The sequence below is a fragment of the Amphiura filiformis genome, chromosome 10 (genome assembly GCF_039555335.1).
Source record: "Amphiura filiformis chromosome 10, Afil_fr2py, whole genome shotgun sequence".
Lineage (NCBI taxonomy): Eukaryota > Metazoa > Echinodermata > Ophiuroidea > Amphilepidida > Amphiuridae > Amphiura > Amphiura filiformis.
Genome location: NC_092637.1, coordinates 30479033 through 30495982, shown reverse-complemented (window position 1 = coordinate 30495982; position 16950 = coordinate 30479033). Strand labels below are relative to the sequence as shown.

The following is a 16950-nucleotide window of genomic DNA, read 5'->3' as shown; positions in this document are numbered from 1 at the left end:
GTGAACTAAATATATCTAATGATCTAATGTACTTAAAGTGTATGTAGCTGGGAGGAAAAGCCGTCCATCATATGAAAATTTTGACCTTTCGTATTGATGATATACATTTTCCCCAAAAAAACCCAATGATTTATAAAGTTTACTTCGAGGACTATTTCAAAAATATAAAAAAATATATATTTTAGTAGTTTGCCATAAAATTGGAATTATATTGCGAATGTCAAATGAAAATTATTTGATATCAGAATAACATTATCGTATTCAGAATACAATTTGGTGTGTTTGATGTGCTTTCAGGTCCCATAAAAAACAACTGTGCAAACGTTATTATCCGTCCCCGTTAAGATCCAAATATTTTGGATGAGTTACCTTACTAACCTAAAAACCTATTTAGTTGTGTTTTACACTTTTATAGTTATTGTGCTGTTCTTCCAAGTTTTACTCGTATGTTCACACATTATTCTATTTTCACTTTAATTCGAAGCATTTTTGAAGTTCACTGTGTTTTTGTTGAAGAGTGAAAAGCTGAGTTACAAACTGAAGCAGACGGAGTCAGCTAAGGTCGCGTATGATAATTGAATTTAGTGTCTATTGCGCAAGCTAGAGACCATTGATTAGACATTGTTAGAACCGGGTAGTGCACGAAAATCGAACTAGGAACTGTGTGTTTATAAACCACCTGGCACAGTGCATCAAAGTGGGTAACTTTTCCGCACTGTTGCAACACCGCCGCTCAGCAATCAGTGAAATGCTATGTTACCATGGTTACCAAACCCTCGCAGACATAATGTATTTAGATAAAACAAAACCAGGTCAGAATATGAAAAAAATATATTGTCAAGTGAGGGGTTTAAATTATATTGAATATTGAAACAATTTCTTTCTAAGCCAAAATAATGGTTAAAAGAGTTTGATTGATTTTTCCAGTAGTTTACATAACTTCAATCCAATATAGGTCAATATAATATGTAGGACTATTTGATTGTTCTATATGTGCGATAGTGGAAAATTCACAAGGTGTGACTTTAAAAGCGGATTTATACTCGATGGTTTTAACAGAAAATCGAATCGCCCGCATGCGCAGTGTTCAAAAACGCCGTCGATTTTGCATACTGAGCATGCGTATGACTCGCTTTTGCTACAAAAGCGACCGAGTATCAATTCAGATAAACAAGTGATTTATTATGGCATATGTGACAGTTGAGGTGCTTTTGACAGATTATATCTCGTCTGTCTGTCATCCTAAGTTCCTTCTCATTTCAAATGCTGTATCTGATCTGTTAACATCTAGCAGACACTGTCTTTTACTTTGGAAGCAGGTTGGTTCAAAATATTTGGCACTAAGATAGAAATTATGTAGCTGCTATGCTGTCATACTCGTATATTTTAGGAGTAGATATTTAAAGAGGGCAATAACAAATCCAAAGGACGAGGACATATATATGTATATAGAATTGGCGTCATTATTAACTAAATGCAAACTATAGATGGCGCTATTTATCCTAAATCATATTTCTTTATTTGCAAGGGGTAGGTGATTAATACTGCCATTAAAACAGCTGGAATAGGTATAACAAGCAATAAGGACATTTTATAAACATATTTTATCAAACAATAAAAGGAATTATTTGCATTGAAAGCTTGAAAGAGTAATTTCCAGTTATTAAATAGCGCCACCAATTTTATCATTAAATGATACATTTTATATCCGAAAAAGCTTTTAAAAATGCTATTAAAGTGAATAATTTTGTAAAAAAGGGAAAATTTTAAGTTGAGAATGACTCAAAAGCATCTGTATACATTAGCATTTTATCACATTTAGCTGTTTAAGCCTAAAGTTTGGTTGTCCATGATGTTTAGTTTGAAAAACTAATAAATGATCCCATCAAACAACCGTGTTAAGGATCAATAAATGATACAAGAGGATACCTTGAATAATTATACGAACAACTGGAAAGAAAAAGAGCAAGTTACACCAACTTGATGTAGAGAAACAAGTAACATACAGACTAGAAAAAATAACTACAAAATAACTAATGTAGGCATTAAAGTAGGTAAAGTTCGGTAGCCAAAGACGACCAATTCCGAGTCCCACAGAAGTGCTAAACCTGCAAAAACAACAGAGATTAGTAAGAATACAAAAGTGCACCAGAACAAGTGATGAAAATCACTGTGCACATAAGCAGACACGATATAAACCAAACAACCAATGTAGGCACAAAAACAGGCAAAGTTCGATGGCAAACGGCGAATTGGGTAATGGCAATTTTTGGCTATCGAACTTAAGGGATGGGGTATGAACGTTTGGACAGTATTTATTGCGGGACATTGGAGCACACCAGACATATCGAATTGCATTCTGAATACGAAGAATGTCCTTCTGATATCAAATCATTTTGATTTTTTGAAATTCGCAATGTAATACACATTTTATGGCAAATGATTAAAAATTGATATTTTTGATATTTAACAGTACAATAAAGTAAACTTTATAAATCTGATGATTTATACTTAAAGTGTATGTAGGTGGGATGAAAAGCCGACGATCAATTGAAAATTTTGACCTTTCGTATTGAAGATATGGATTTTTTCCAAAACACCAGAAAAAATTAGGTCTTTTTGGGAAAAAAATCCATATCTTCAATATGAAAGGTCAAAATGTTCAATTGATCGTCGGCTTTTCCTCCCAGCTGCGTACACTTTAAGAATATATCATTAGAATTAGATTTATAAAATTTACTTCGAGGACTGTTATATATCAAAATGTGAAAAATATCAAATTTTAATAATTTGTCATAAAATTTGTATTATATCGTGAATTTCAAAAGTGAAAATTATTTGATATCAGAAAGACATTCTTCGTATTCAGAATGCAAATCGATATGTCTGATGTGCTCTCATGTCCCACAAAAAATACTGTCGAAACGCTCAAAACGCTCATTCCAGATCCCTTAACCTACTTCTATGCCTACATTTGTTGTTTTTTGGCCTCTCTTTGTCTAGTCTAGTCTGTATTTTACTTGTTTCCCCGCGTCAAGTTGGAGCACCTTGCTCTTTTTCTTTCCAGTTGACAGTTACAGTTATCAGCTTTGTATACTTATTTAAGAAATAAAGGGTAATGCAATATCCTCTACACCCAAATAATGAGTCCGAGGCAGTAACAGTGTAAGTAATGAAAATACCTTGTAACACATTTCGCTCTGTTGACATCATACCTGACAAACAAGAGAAAATACATGAAAATGAAACCTTCTATTATCAAATCAGCAGCTTGATGGCGCTTCAACTTGCTTCAACTTCATGTCTGTGAATCCAAACAACTAATACCGCGCATGTACACTTTGCTCTGCTGAACTTATTTAAAGAGTAGCTCCCAAGTTGAGTCGTCATTCAGAGTAAAAAATTGGCAGAGTTTAAAAACGAAATGCCGAGATCAGTTGATGCGCTTGCATTGCCCTCTTTACATGAACGCGTAAAAGCTTCACACGTATGGCAAGTGTTTACATGTAGTGTGGTTAATGCAGTTTAATTGACAATTATTAAGAAACGTGAATGGGGAATTAGTTGCAAGTATGATGCGGACAATTGCATTCATAATTTGACATATTTTGAAGAAAAAATGACGGCTTACCAGGCGGGAAGATTGGTATTTGAATTTTGAAGGTACCCCATGAAAAATGATGATACGAATCGCCAAGAAAATACCACATACAATACCAATTACTGATGGAGGTTAATTAATTCTACTTGTGAGCATATACTTTATCTGTTCTTTTATATCTGAGGAACTTCAGATAACATGACGTTTTGCATCATGAGATATTAAGCGAACTGAAAGCACACATGTAACGTTCTTCTTGCATTTTTGGACACAAAAGAGATTTTTTGCGGACGTAACAATGTCGGAATTTGACAATGATGAGCCTTTTTATAACAACACACTGGACTTTGACGACTTTACTCCCGGTAACTTCTTTAAGTTGATATGTGGATTTCCACTGAAGCTGAATGTAATTGTTGTTATATTGTGTATTGTATCATTCATTGGAGTAATCGGTAATGGTCTTTTACTAATGGTCATCTTTTGCAACCATCGTCTCCGAAACGCGCCAAATATGCTCATCATCAATGTTGCTATCGCGGACATCCTTTATATCCTCAGCAACACACCATTCTACGTGTTACATGAACTAGGCAGACCGTGTTGGGGTTACGGGTTTGTGGCTTGCCAACTTAGACATTACATTCCACAGGTGGCACAAGGTGGATGCATATTTTCATTAACAGCTCTTAGTAGAGAACGTTATGCTGCTATTGTGAAAGGTTTGGAATCTCGAATTACCAGAAGTGTCCGTCGCACTGTTATTACCACTAGTCTTGCCTGGGTTTTTGGCGTTGCAATCGGGATACCTGTACTGTTCTTGACCTCAACTACGCTTGGCGGAATAAACTGTCTCTACATGCCATTGCGTACTAAAGCCTCTGAAGCTTACATGATGTTCCTATTTGTAGTCGTGTATCTTATACCGCTTGTTTTCATCGCTGTACACTATTGTCATATCGCCAAGCGTCTCTGCAAAAGTACCGTCAACTCCATAGCAAGAAGCTCCAGTGGTTCCGCAGTACATATGCAAGGACGACGCAGATTAGCACAAGTCGTCTTAGTCATTACTCTTTTCTTCGGAGTGTTCTGGTTTCCACATTACGTATATTATTTGTGGAGTTTTTTCACCAAACATGGACGTTACATTGAAGAAAATGTGCGATTCGTTAGGATCTTTCGGTACATAGACTACTACATGGCGCTTGCAAATTCCTGCCTAAATCCGTGGATAGTGTTTGTCATGTCGTCGGCACATCGTAATACTCTGTGCAAGTTCAAATCTAAAATGATTTGTAAGCATCGCAGGACATTTGGCTCCGCAAGTCTCAGCAGAAACAGCGGAAACAGGATAACGGAACACACATACTCAAAATCAAGTGGCTCAAACCAAATACACATCATTGTGACCAGAATGTAAACAATATTTGGATGAAACTCATGACGATAATAATGTTGAATAATTTGATCAAATTTGTTGTGCGTACGTTTGTTTTCTTGACTAAATGGTATTATATAGTCGATATATTATATTTATACTGACATAGTGGCATTTATACGCAGTAGGTAAGATAATTGGGTCAAGGTCATATTTTGAATTTGGTTTTCATTATGGCAACGTCCATGTAGTTTCACTTTGTTGTGGCTAAGATTTCGCCAAGACACGAACAAAAATATAATTCAAAATATGTCAGTCAAAATCAATCAATTTTAACCAAGAAACGGCTGATTTTACATGATTAAAAGAATCGACCAAAACGCAATTTGGGTAGGTCGGGTATCAGTATCATTTTTCAACGTCTTTGTTACAAACTAAAAAACTTGAAGAAAGTGTTTTCTGATATATCCATAGAAATCGTAAAATCGTGATCTCATATCTTAGCAGTTCAATGAGAAAAATAGACATATGACGCAACTAGTCTATAATTTACGTTAAGAGGTGCAGTACAAGCTTGTGCACCTGATTTAATAGCTAAGATGTCAATAACAAACACAACACAAAAAAGTCCTGTCTTTTGTAATTCGTTATTACCTTAAGGGGGTACTACACCCCTGGCCAATTTTGTGCCTATTTTTGCATTTTTCTCAAAAATTATAGCGCATTGGTGACAAGTAAGATATTTATATTATAGGGGCAAGGACTACAACTACTGCATTGGAAATTTTATTTCAGCACAGACAACAGTTGTGGAGTTACAGTCAAAAATGAGGGAAAACCAATATTTGATCAATAAATCAATAACTACTTGCCTTGAGTTGCTGAATTTTCAGTGCAGTAGTTGTAGTCATTGCCCCTATAATATCCATATTTTACTTGTCACCAATGCGCAATAATTTTTGAGAAAAATGCAAAAATGGGCACAAAATTTGTCAGGGGTGTAGTACCCCCTTAAAAGTAAAAAGTCTGTAACTCTTAAAATAATAACAAAAGAGCGAAGTGAAAATCATTGGGGCCTCACCACACCCATCTCCATTGTCATCTTTGATGGCCGGTCTTACCCCCCGAGTAAGGTGCTGGTGTAAAAATGTTATCACCAAAATGAGCGCAAAGGATGTATCTTCAATTAGCTTAGGTCGTTTGGGCATAAACGCGTGCGTTTTTTTTTATGACGGATAAAAAATCTTGGGAGGTGGAGGGTACAACCCCCTTTGTATATAGTTCTCAACTTGCTTACGGTCAAATGAAGCATTTGTTACGCTCCAATTGATACCAACTTCGCTACCAAATTGCTCTAAATTGACAAAAGATTGATACCAATATAATTATAAAATTTAGTGCATTGGTAAAAGTTGCATATTAAAGAAAGGAGCGTCTAGAGCTGTAGAAGTAAATTATAGATCATGACCATGACATCCCAGCAAACACAAAAATTTTTTTAAAATGTTTTCAACATGTTATATTTTGGGTTTTGGTTTAGATAAAAACGTTTTGATAACATTAATTGGCGGGTTATATAAAGGTCACGGAAACGTTTTAAAACGTTTTGTATGAAAACACACTACAACAATATTTTTAAAATGTTTTCTAAATGTTTATTATGAAATATTGTTTGCCAACATTTTTTGCCAAAACTTTTGTCAACACTTAAACATTATGTTAGAATATTTGCAGTTGGTTATCAACAAATGTTTTTGAATGTTATAAAAACGTTTTATGCCCTTCATAATATGTCCCGACATTTGAACGTTTTCTGGCAACCTTTTCTAACCTTTTGCGAATGATGTCGAAAACGTTTTGTGTTTGCTGGAATTGACCGAAACGACCGATAGGTAATATCGATTGCAGTAAATTATTGTAATAATCCATGTGTTTTAAATAACAATTGAATAAACCAGACACTTAGGATAGTCGACAGGGACTAGTCGCGGGAAAGCAAATTTCAAACACTAGTATCAATGTTGGGTGCCACTAGGCGCGTGTGACCAAAAAGGTAGGATTCAACATCGGGGCAGTGGGGGGCTTATTTACATTACCCTATCAAAACCGTCCCAACACTTATGGCCAGCATCGTAGATTGCTGCAATCGGATTATCATCATATCATGAGCAGGTTTTGTGTTATGAAGGTTTATGTAAGTGTTGTGTAATTATGAAGCATTGAAATAGTAATATATTGGGGATATAAAAGACGTGTTCAACGGGCCTCGAAATAAGAAGAAAAATCTGGACCCTTGCCTTTGAAATTTCAAGGGTCCTCACCAATTTTTAAGGGTCCGACGCCGGACCCATGTCTTTGAAATTTCAAGAGAGAGAATTAGCTACGGCGATCACGATGTCTAGATTGTAGAAAATTGAAAAACCGGCTTGAAAACTTGATTGCAAACTAAAATGAAAGTGTATCCAGGGAGCTGGACCTATTATGTTCACCAGATTTTCCAGTGGAACAACAAAACTAGGATTTTCTGCTCTTTGCTTGGTTCAATTTTTACGGGTCACGCGGACCCGTAGCGTAGTAAATTTGCGGGTTCGGGCCTACTTCCACGGGTATTTGACGCAAGGACGCGCCTTATTTCGAGCGCTGGTACTATTCAATCGCTGCTGAATTGACAACTCGTTTCCCGTTCAAATTAAATGACAGCACAGTACTGCATCCATCTAATTGAAATGGGCTGACTAACTGTAATTATGGAAATGTCTATTATATTCAGAATATTTAGCTTTTACTATAGTTTTCTTGTATTGCTAATACTAAGTTCTCGATTTTAAAGTTCTATGAACATTAGAGAAATAAAATTGAAAGCTTGAAAAGGTCCATTAATAAATTAAAACGCTATACTGAAGTAAAGTGTCGTTAACCTGGATTTTCTAGCACGGCAAATGGTAATGCACATTATTTTAAAATTAGTCTTAATTCTTTTTTTGACGGCAAACGATAACGTACATCATCATTGTAGTCAGATTCTAATTAAATGTTACTAAACTCCTCAACAAAAGTTTGGAAAGTTTTTTCAAGCATCTGTATCTCCAATTATTTGTGACATATTCATATCGTGTTGCATATCACTTTACAATGACACCCAATTTGAAACAACAACATTTTTCACGGCTGAGTACACGCCTTGTGAATGTAGTGGGGTCTCAAAATGAATTTGTCAAATTGACCATTATTCTGCACACCACATTTCGCCAAAATACATTCTAGAAACGCTTGCTGTTAGAATAAGAAAAATTTTAATGCTAATTTATTGCACATTCTAGGGAAGCGTGGTTACCTTTTTAAAATAACCGAGTGAGAGGGTTTTCAAGAAAATATTTTTGCTGTCAAAACTGAAGCATCCTCAGCATAAAAGAAAATATGAATATTAACTGCACATCATATATAACGATTCGTGATACCCAATTGTGGCACATTTGATGTCGTTTAAGAAGCAGAGAATTTTATTTCAATTTTATATACGCCAAAATATTTTTTAATTGAGCAAAAATAAGGATAGAAAAAACGTTGAAAATCCTATGTGAATATTACATTAGACCCGGCAAAAGATTACTGTTTCGTTTTTATGGTAATCTTATCTTTTATTTCCTGAAAAAACATTTGGGGTCTAAAATGGAATTTTTATGTAATTGATAAAAACATCGAACGTGATACAAGAAAATGGTAGGTTTTCCTCTATAGTATTTTACTGACCATGGAAATGTACTGAGACACAAGCACGTGTCAAAATCGATATAATGTATTGTCCATACAGACGCCCAGTTATCACTGTTTATTATTGGATTTTTTTTGTATAAAACACGCAGTTAACTTAATTGAGTGCTAATAATACACATAAATGTTTTTAGGCAAATAAAATTCCAAAATATGGTACGTTTTCTGCCTTTGCTTGTCACGTGGTAGGCCTATGTTGAAGTTGCGATTATACCTTCAAATAAGTTTCAAATGAATTCCAAGAAGACAAATGGCCGAGTGGTCTAAGGCGCTGGGTTCATAGTGTATCCAAAGCAGTCCGCCGCCGCCGCGCCGTGAGTTCGAACCCCGCCTCCGCCAAACTTTAATGAAGTAAAATTAAAATTGAAATTTTACTTTAAAAAAATTTCATATTGGGGAAATGTGACTGGCAGAATTTATGTATGGCGTGGAGTGGTGTGATTATTCTGTGCTCAAACAAAGCTAGCCACTAACCTCAACAGCGGGTGGAAAAACCACAGGCAGCCACAATAGTCAGGCACATTCTCCTCATGCTGCTCACCGACCTGGTTACACGTTACTGTGGGATGGAATTCCATTCTTCCACAAGGATTCGTTGCAGGTCATTCAATGTGGTTGCCTATGGGCTTCTTTGACACGCACAGCACGATCAAGCTGGTCCCACAAGTGTTCAATCGGGTTGAGATCTGACCCCGGGTCTGGCCTGATGGCAGGCCATTTTGACTCTACTCCCATATTCTGTAGGTAGTCGTTGACTACCGTGGCTATGTGGGGCGAGCGGTGTCATCTTGTAGGATTGCATTAGGTCCCAGATTGTGAAGCTATGGGATTGCAGCTTGCTGCACAGAATAATGGTCAATTTGGCAAATTCATTTTGAGACCCCACTACATTCACAAGGCATGTACTCAGCCGTAAAAAATGTTATGGTGTGTCAAATGGGGTGTCATTGTAAAGGGGAGTATTGTAGCTATCCAGTGATATGCAACACGATATGAATATGTCACAAATAATTGGAGATACAGATGCTTGAAAAAACTTTCCAAACTTTTGTTGAGGAGTTTATTTTATTTATGATATGTTTTGCTTGATTGCCAGTTAATCTAAAAACTAGTCTATTTTAGTGTCTTAATCTGTGTGCCTATGCTTATCACAAACAGGAATAGTATTGCTATTTGTATCTTTTTGTAAGTTGACCGTTATTGGTTTTTCAAAGTAGAAAAAGTAGAAAGGTTTTAACGAAGAAAATGGCGATAAAACTGAGACCTAAAATAGAGCATCACGTCATGCTGGGACAAATAATGGGACGCAAATGCTTTATTTGATTTGTTTTATCTATGTAAGATATTTAACTAGCAACTAAAAAATGTATCACTTTTCCCGAGCCGAGTAGCGAGTAGCCTGGCTTTTGAGCAAAACGAACCGAGTATCGCATTACATACGTTACGTAATCTTTGAAGTAAATCTCAAGGTGGACTGGCCAATTACAGGAATGTCTAAAAAAAAAGGTAGATTTTCCAATTCTTGGATATCCTCAACACTATAATTTGTGACATATCATATCAAAACAGAACATCTTTCGGCTAGCTTCATTTGGAGATAATAATGAGAGAGGATGGGAACAAATAAATAAAATAAAAAGGAATTTGACATTGTTTCGCCTCATAAAACATTATTTCTGTCTTTAATTACCAGAAGTAAGATGTAATTTTAAAGCTAAAAAATGGCATTTTATCCTGATTTTTAAATCTTAATTTTGATTTCTGAAGTTAACCGGTAGATTTTGATGTGATGGGTCACACATGTCGGTCTGACTGCTTTTGTGATTGTTTCCCGGTATTCGATAGCAATCGATAGACATCAAAAGTGTGACTATTTTGAAAAACAAAGAAGATAGATTTTCTAATTGTTATATTTTTGGTGGTACTTAATTTTCAGTAAAATGTGTTACAACCATTAAAAGTTGAAATCTCTGAATATGTTTTGGTATTTGAGTGTTGTATCAATCATTTGGTGTAAAATTGAAACCCAGTGTGCATTTACCGTGCATTTACCTATTCCTAGATATCTTAAACACTATAAAATATCTGTGTGACTTTTTTGTAATTGTTTCTAGGTAATGAATAGAAATGTCTAAATATTTTGGTAATTGAGTTTGGTGTCAAATACTATGACATTGGGCTGTTCCTGTTCCATTCAAAATCCACACTACCCCTGTGGAAAGCTTAGTTTAAGTCTTCCACAGAAGGAGTATGAGTTTTGAATAGAATAGATAGGTACAGATACGTAAAGCCATAATACAGGAGGAATATGGGTTACAAAATGATTAACCCTGACCAATTACAAAACACACTCCCCCTGTGGAAGATATTTCCAAAATCTTCCACAGGGGTAGTGTGGATTTTAACTGTGCGAAGACTGAAAACAAGGCAATTTACATATGTTCGGATATCATCAACACTATACGAACAGCAGCATTTTCTTTGAATTATGTTTAAAGACATTTAGATATTGAATCAATTACCAGTGTACTTCAGTCATATATATAAATGCGCTTTTATAAAATACGCACGTGACCACCTCCGCGCTGCCATAACAGTTTATAGACAGTAAGTCTCGAAGTGACCTTCTACATAGCGAGTGGTCTTTCTATACATTTGAATGCAAAAGCGAACCAACATGAGACTGCTGTGCAGCAAAATTTTCTATTTTGTTCAACTTTATGATTATATTGTAAACGTTTCCGTCGTTGAATATTTTTTCCGTCGTCAAATACTTTCAAAAATGTTGTTTTTGATAACATAAATTCGGAATTGCAAAATGTGTAATTTTGCAATTCAATTAATACTTAAATTTGATGATATTTATCTACAGAGTTCCGATCCCTTTCTGTATAGTAGTCAATGGATGAGGATTTGGTCACGCTTGCTGGTCTTGGTATGTGGTGCCCATGGGTCACGTGCGAATTTAAAAAACGCATTTAGATATAACCGAAGTACACTGATTACTTTTAAAATATGTAGCGTTTACATTATTTTGAACACTTTAATGTGTGTGTCAAATTGTTTCTTGCTCGTGCATTTTGAAGAAATGTGGAATATATTTCCAAAAGCTTCAACATGGGTAGTGTGGGTATTCAGTGAAATAGCCCAGTTTCCCGTAAACTAAATCGGTGAGATTAAGAGGCAACACACGTGCAAATCGTAAAACGAAGCCGACTCAACCTTTCTCTGTACGTACACGACTGAGGTACGGTGCGAAGGCTTAGAGTCAATGTATTACGTGGCGACGGTAAACATATTCAATGGTAACGTAGCATTTATGTATGAGGAGTGTAACTATGCATAACAACTGCCTACTAGCGTACTAACAACCAAAACCAGGGCCGGATTTACCTTTTGGGGGGCCCTGGGCCAGGCCAAAATTTGGATTCACGTATGATATTTTGGTTCACGTATAATATCGACAGTGACAGCGGAAGCATGATGTAAGATGTAGACGCGGATATTTTATTCCGATGTTAGTAGGACATTTGCGCGTCAAGTGCGCGAAAAATTTCAGACTATTTTAGTCGAGGCTAGCACAGATTGAAAATGAATTGTGAAGGTGAAGGTGCAATATAAAGGGACCTTACGCGCAAAGCGCAGAAAAATTGGCAACTTTAACAGAAATATTGTGTTTCGGGCTAATAAAAAGAAAAGAATGGAAGATGCACAAAGCCCATCTGGCCCAATGGTAAATCTGGACCTGACCAAAACTAGCAGGACCTAGTTTTGCTCTTTATATAGCCAAATCCATCTTTATTTTGGGCTAAAATATTCTGAAATTGATTTTTCTTGCGCTAGTAAAAGATTGCAACCAAATATCATCGTCTATCCATCTAAAATATAATGCTCCCGCCGTCACTTTCGATCTTATACGTTAACCAAAATTTGGCCACTTGACTCCACTTGAGCCTCCCTCACGTTGAGTTTGGGGTCTCTAAAGTTTGGCCAATTGCATAGGGTCTCAAAAAAGGTTAATCCGGCCCTGAAAACCAGTAGTTTAGTACATGTACAATGTAAAAAAATAATTTAATATTAATTTGAATAAAATCAATTAAAATAAAGTGTAAATTAAACTTAACATAAATGAAAAAGTTACTCCTTCGTCAACTAGGTTCAATGGGAATTTGCATGCACCCTGGACCTGTTTTAGTTTTTTTTACAAAAGCATGGTGCAGTGCTGTTGGACAGGCATGTCTAATGTTTTTGTAGTGGATGCTGGCACTACAATAAAATATTGGACCTGTCTATCTTCTATCAACCTGTGGAAGATAGTAAAAACAAACATTCATATCGTTTATTATTATTCTTATTTGCTTTTGTTCTAAAGAAAATATAGCTCAGAAAGGAAATATTTTTTATACCGCCATTTTGAATAAAGCCACCCTTATCAAAATAATCCACAATGTCGAAAGGTCGCTACTATAGAAAAAATCTGAACTCATGCAATTGTTCAATCAGATTTTTTGTATACACGCCCGTTGAATGATACTGTATGCTGACTGATTGCCCACAACAGAGAACCTAGTAAAGAACCACAAAGAATTTTGATTGTCGGGTTATACTTGAACATATTATCAAACCTTTTAATAATGTTTTCAAAACAATATTGTAAGATAACGGTATTTAAAAATATTTGCTTTCAAATCTGTCTAAAATTTATTTTTGTCAATAATATTCTGACAATAGTATTAGAATGTTTTCTTTTCTCAAATATTCCGATATTTAAAGCTATTTTTAAAACCTTATTTAAATGATGCAAGTATGAGAAGAAACAGGACTTTTGGAGCACCATCCTATTTAACAAACCCAGTCGTAATACTTCGCCCGAATTTGAACCATTATTTATAATTTGGTTCACTTCTAGTTTGGTAGTGACGTATGTGCGTATTTCGTTGGCCTAAGCAGTGAATCGCGCGCGTCAAGTTAATCACGCGCGTCAAGTTAATCACGCAAAGTGTATACTCACGCGTACAAGAGCGATTTTTGTCGGCACGCTTGCGGCGCAATCGCGAAAAAAGCATTGACGTCACTACCGAACTTGAAGTGAACCAAATTATAGTAAGGCCTCATGAAGAAATAAACTGTTCCTTTGGTTGGTTTATAATGGTGAGCAGGTGCTAGGAGGCTGCTGGTGCGGTTTATTATGGTGCTACCTTTTCCCTAAAGATCGTTGGCAGATTTGGCCGTAAGTGATATGGTTTTTTTCCCTTCTACTTATTAAACCACTTGACAGAGCCTACTCAATCGGGGTTGAAGGCTGAAACTTTTTGACATTTAATGTAAAACAAAAATCATATTTTTAAAATCATATCAAAGTGCCTGTATATCGTGGGATTACATATTATCCCCATGACTGATTATGTATTTCTAATAGTAATTAATGAAGTAATGGTAACTGTATTGGTATAAGGTCTATGTACAGTGTAAAGAGATCAATATTATTACTAGGGAAACACACGTGTTGGTGCAGAGAATCAATAAAATCACAGCATATAATATGTATAAGTCCATCTAACACAGATTTATTCACGTGTCTGGTTCCAAAAATTCTGAAATGGTATATGTAGTAGGTAAGTCAAACTATACTTTTCTGTATCCATATGATGAGACAAATATTTTGAGCAACTTTGATATTCTGTCCCTAAATGACCTTTGACTGACCCTTCCCCGCCCAATACCCACCGCTTTTGCGTGTAAGAAGTACAGTTTGGTTTCTGCGTAAAATTCTGAAAAAAAAAGACTATGAACAGCATGGAAAGCATCTTATAGTCACTACCACAGTGATTGTTATTTATTTGACCAATGATTATGCGCGATTCTTGCTATTTTAAAGTTGCTCCAAAATATGGAATATAAATCACCGTTAATATACTAATGTGTAAACGTATTATAAACATGGAATGCTGTTAGCTGAAATTTAATGTTTAATAAAATACATTCGATTGACATGAAGAAGTTTTATTTTGCTTTATTCTACTAGACTATGATATGATAGAATCAGAGCAAAAAGGAACACTTTAAAACAACCAAATGATATACTCGTATAATATTCCTTTTCAGCAGCTGATCGGACATCGTCGGAAATTAGCTCAGAAAGATGTCGCATGCGATGAACAAAAAACATTACAGAAAAAGTAAAGTAGGTAATGAGGCTACACATCCTACACATATAAACACAGGTGGAGCGATTGCTGCTTACAAGTGCTAAAGTTTATTTTCCAAGTTGGATCGTGTCCCGGTCGAAATTTGTGCTTATTTATTGTCTTTTTTAATCGAAACACTTTCTTTCTTATTAATTATATTCAGTCAGCCCCAATTACCTACTTGTATAATGCTGGAGAAACGATTAGGCATCAGTAATAATATCCTGTACATGCGTAATCCTTGTGAGCATTGCATACTTCAACTGCCTGCAGTTTCAACCACCGTTTATCTCGATTGTGATCATTATTAGTTTTTCAAACAAAACATAATATGTACTACACAATTTTAGGCTTAAACAGCTAAAAGCAGTATCATACTGATGTATACAGATACTTTGGAGTCATTTTCATCTTTAATTTCCCCTTATTTACAACATTATTAACTTGCAAAGCATTTTTAAAGCTTTTTCAGATATAAAATGTACCTATTTATGACAAGATTGGTGGCGCTATTAAATTAATGGAAATTAATCTTTCAAGCTTTTAATACAAATAATTCCTTTTATTTTTTGATGAAATATGTTTATGAAAAATTTCTTTGTTGCTTGTTTCACCTATTCCATCTGTTTTAATGGCAGTATTGATTACCTACCCCTTGCAAATTAAGAAATACGATTTCGGATAAATAGCGCCACCTATACTTTGCATTTAGTTAATAATGAAGCCAATTTTATATACATCAAACAACCGTGTTACCAGTGGTAGGAAAGTCGTGGGTTAGAATTCCGCCCGGTACTTTCCCTTACTTTTTTCAAGTTGGGTTAGTTCCTGTCGAGGTTTGTGTTTATTGGTTGTCTTGTTTAATTGCAACACTTTGTATTGGTTAACTATATATAAATTATACCCACTTACATCTTGTAGCGAGCAATTGATGCCCATTGTGTTTATAAGTTCACGTGAGGTACAGTGTCATCGCCCCGATATCTTCATGGCAGAAATCGCCATGATCAGTCCGGTCCGACTGCCTGATCAGGAAATGTTGCCGAGTCAGGTAGTATGTTGCCTGCGCAGGCAACACGGGCTTTGGTAACCCTTCCGAATTTGACAGACTAAGGACTAAATTGTTCATGGTGATTTTATAAAAGGTCGGTGGAAATTTTACTTTGACACACATGAGCTACATGTAAGTTGACAATTTTTCACTGGGCGAAAAAAAATTCCACCGGGAGGGAAATAATTTAAATAACAAAACAATTTCTAACGGTTTTTTAAAAATTTGATTTTATATATTTTACCGTTACCTACTTCTTTTACTCTAAACGAAGAAATAACGGTATAGCATTGCATCGTGGGATACCATGTTGCCTGCGCAGGCAACATGCTGCCCTACTCGGCAGTATTTCCTGATCAGGCAGTCGGACCGGATTGATGATGGTAGACCTGTTTAATAGTTTTGAGACGGACATCCGACTAAGGCTATTGACAATAGCCCGGTGACTGACCTCTGTAGATCTTAGTGAGCCTGGTACGTCATCTGCATTAGACTGCCTCCACCAGTGGTTCACATTGCGCTTGTAATGTGATATGTTTCGTTACACCGATTGTTTTCGAATGAGGGCAGCTGTAATTTTTTTCTGTTCTACACATAACAAAAACTGAATTTTTGTCAGTTTTTAATTTAAAAACGCGCGGTTGTTTGTCAACTCAAGTGCAAGCCTTGACATTGGCTTCTTTAGAAAGCAAAAATTACGGGAGATATTCATCATTTTCTACCCCGGTATCCACAGATTTATCGTCTGAATATCAAATCGTGCATAGCAAATACACGTGCATCGATCCCGGGTATCGATTTAGTTTCCCTGCTGTACAATGTTATTATATACCAGGCGATGTCGATGTGCGAGGTAGCCCCATTGCCTTCTTTAGTTGTAGTATAATACTGGAAAACGATTAAGCATCTGCAATGATCTCCTGTACTTGTGTACATGTGTAGTCGTGTTTGTGTATATTGT

At 35.8% G+C, this 16950-nt stretch overlaps 1 protein-coding gene across 1 annotated transcript; it reads left to right on the top strand.

Annotated features, from left to right (window-relative positions):
- Window positions 1-3751: 3751 nt before the first annotated feature.
- Window positions 3752-5321, top strand: LOC140162177 (bombesin receptor subtype-3-like). The gene has a single exon (XM_072185445.1). The coding sequence runs from the start codon at window positions 3900-3902 to the stop codon at window positions 5019-5021; it is 1122 nt and encodes a 373-aa protein (XP_072041546.1). The 5' UTR covers window positions 3752-3899; the 3' UTR covers window positions 5022-5321.
- Window positions 5322-16950: the final 11629 nt, after the last annotated feature.

What these genes read in the sequence shown, in the direction of transcription:
- LOC140162177 (XM_072185445.1), top strand. Translation starts at nt 3,900, where the DNA reads ATGTCGGAATTTGACAATGATGAGCCTTTTTATAACAACACACTGGAC.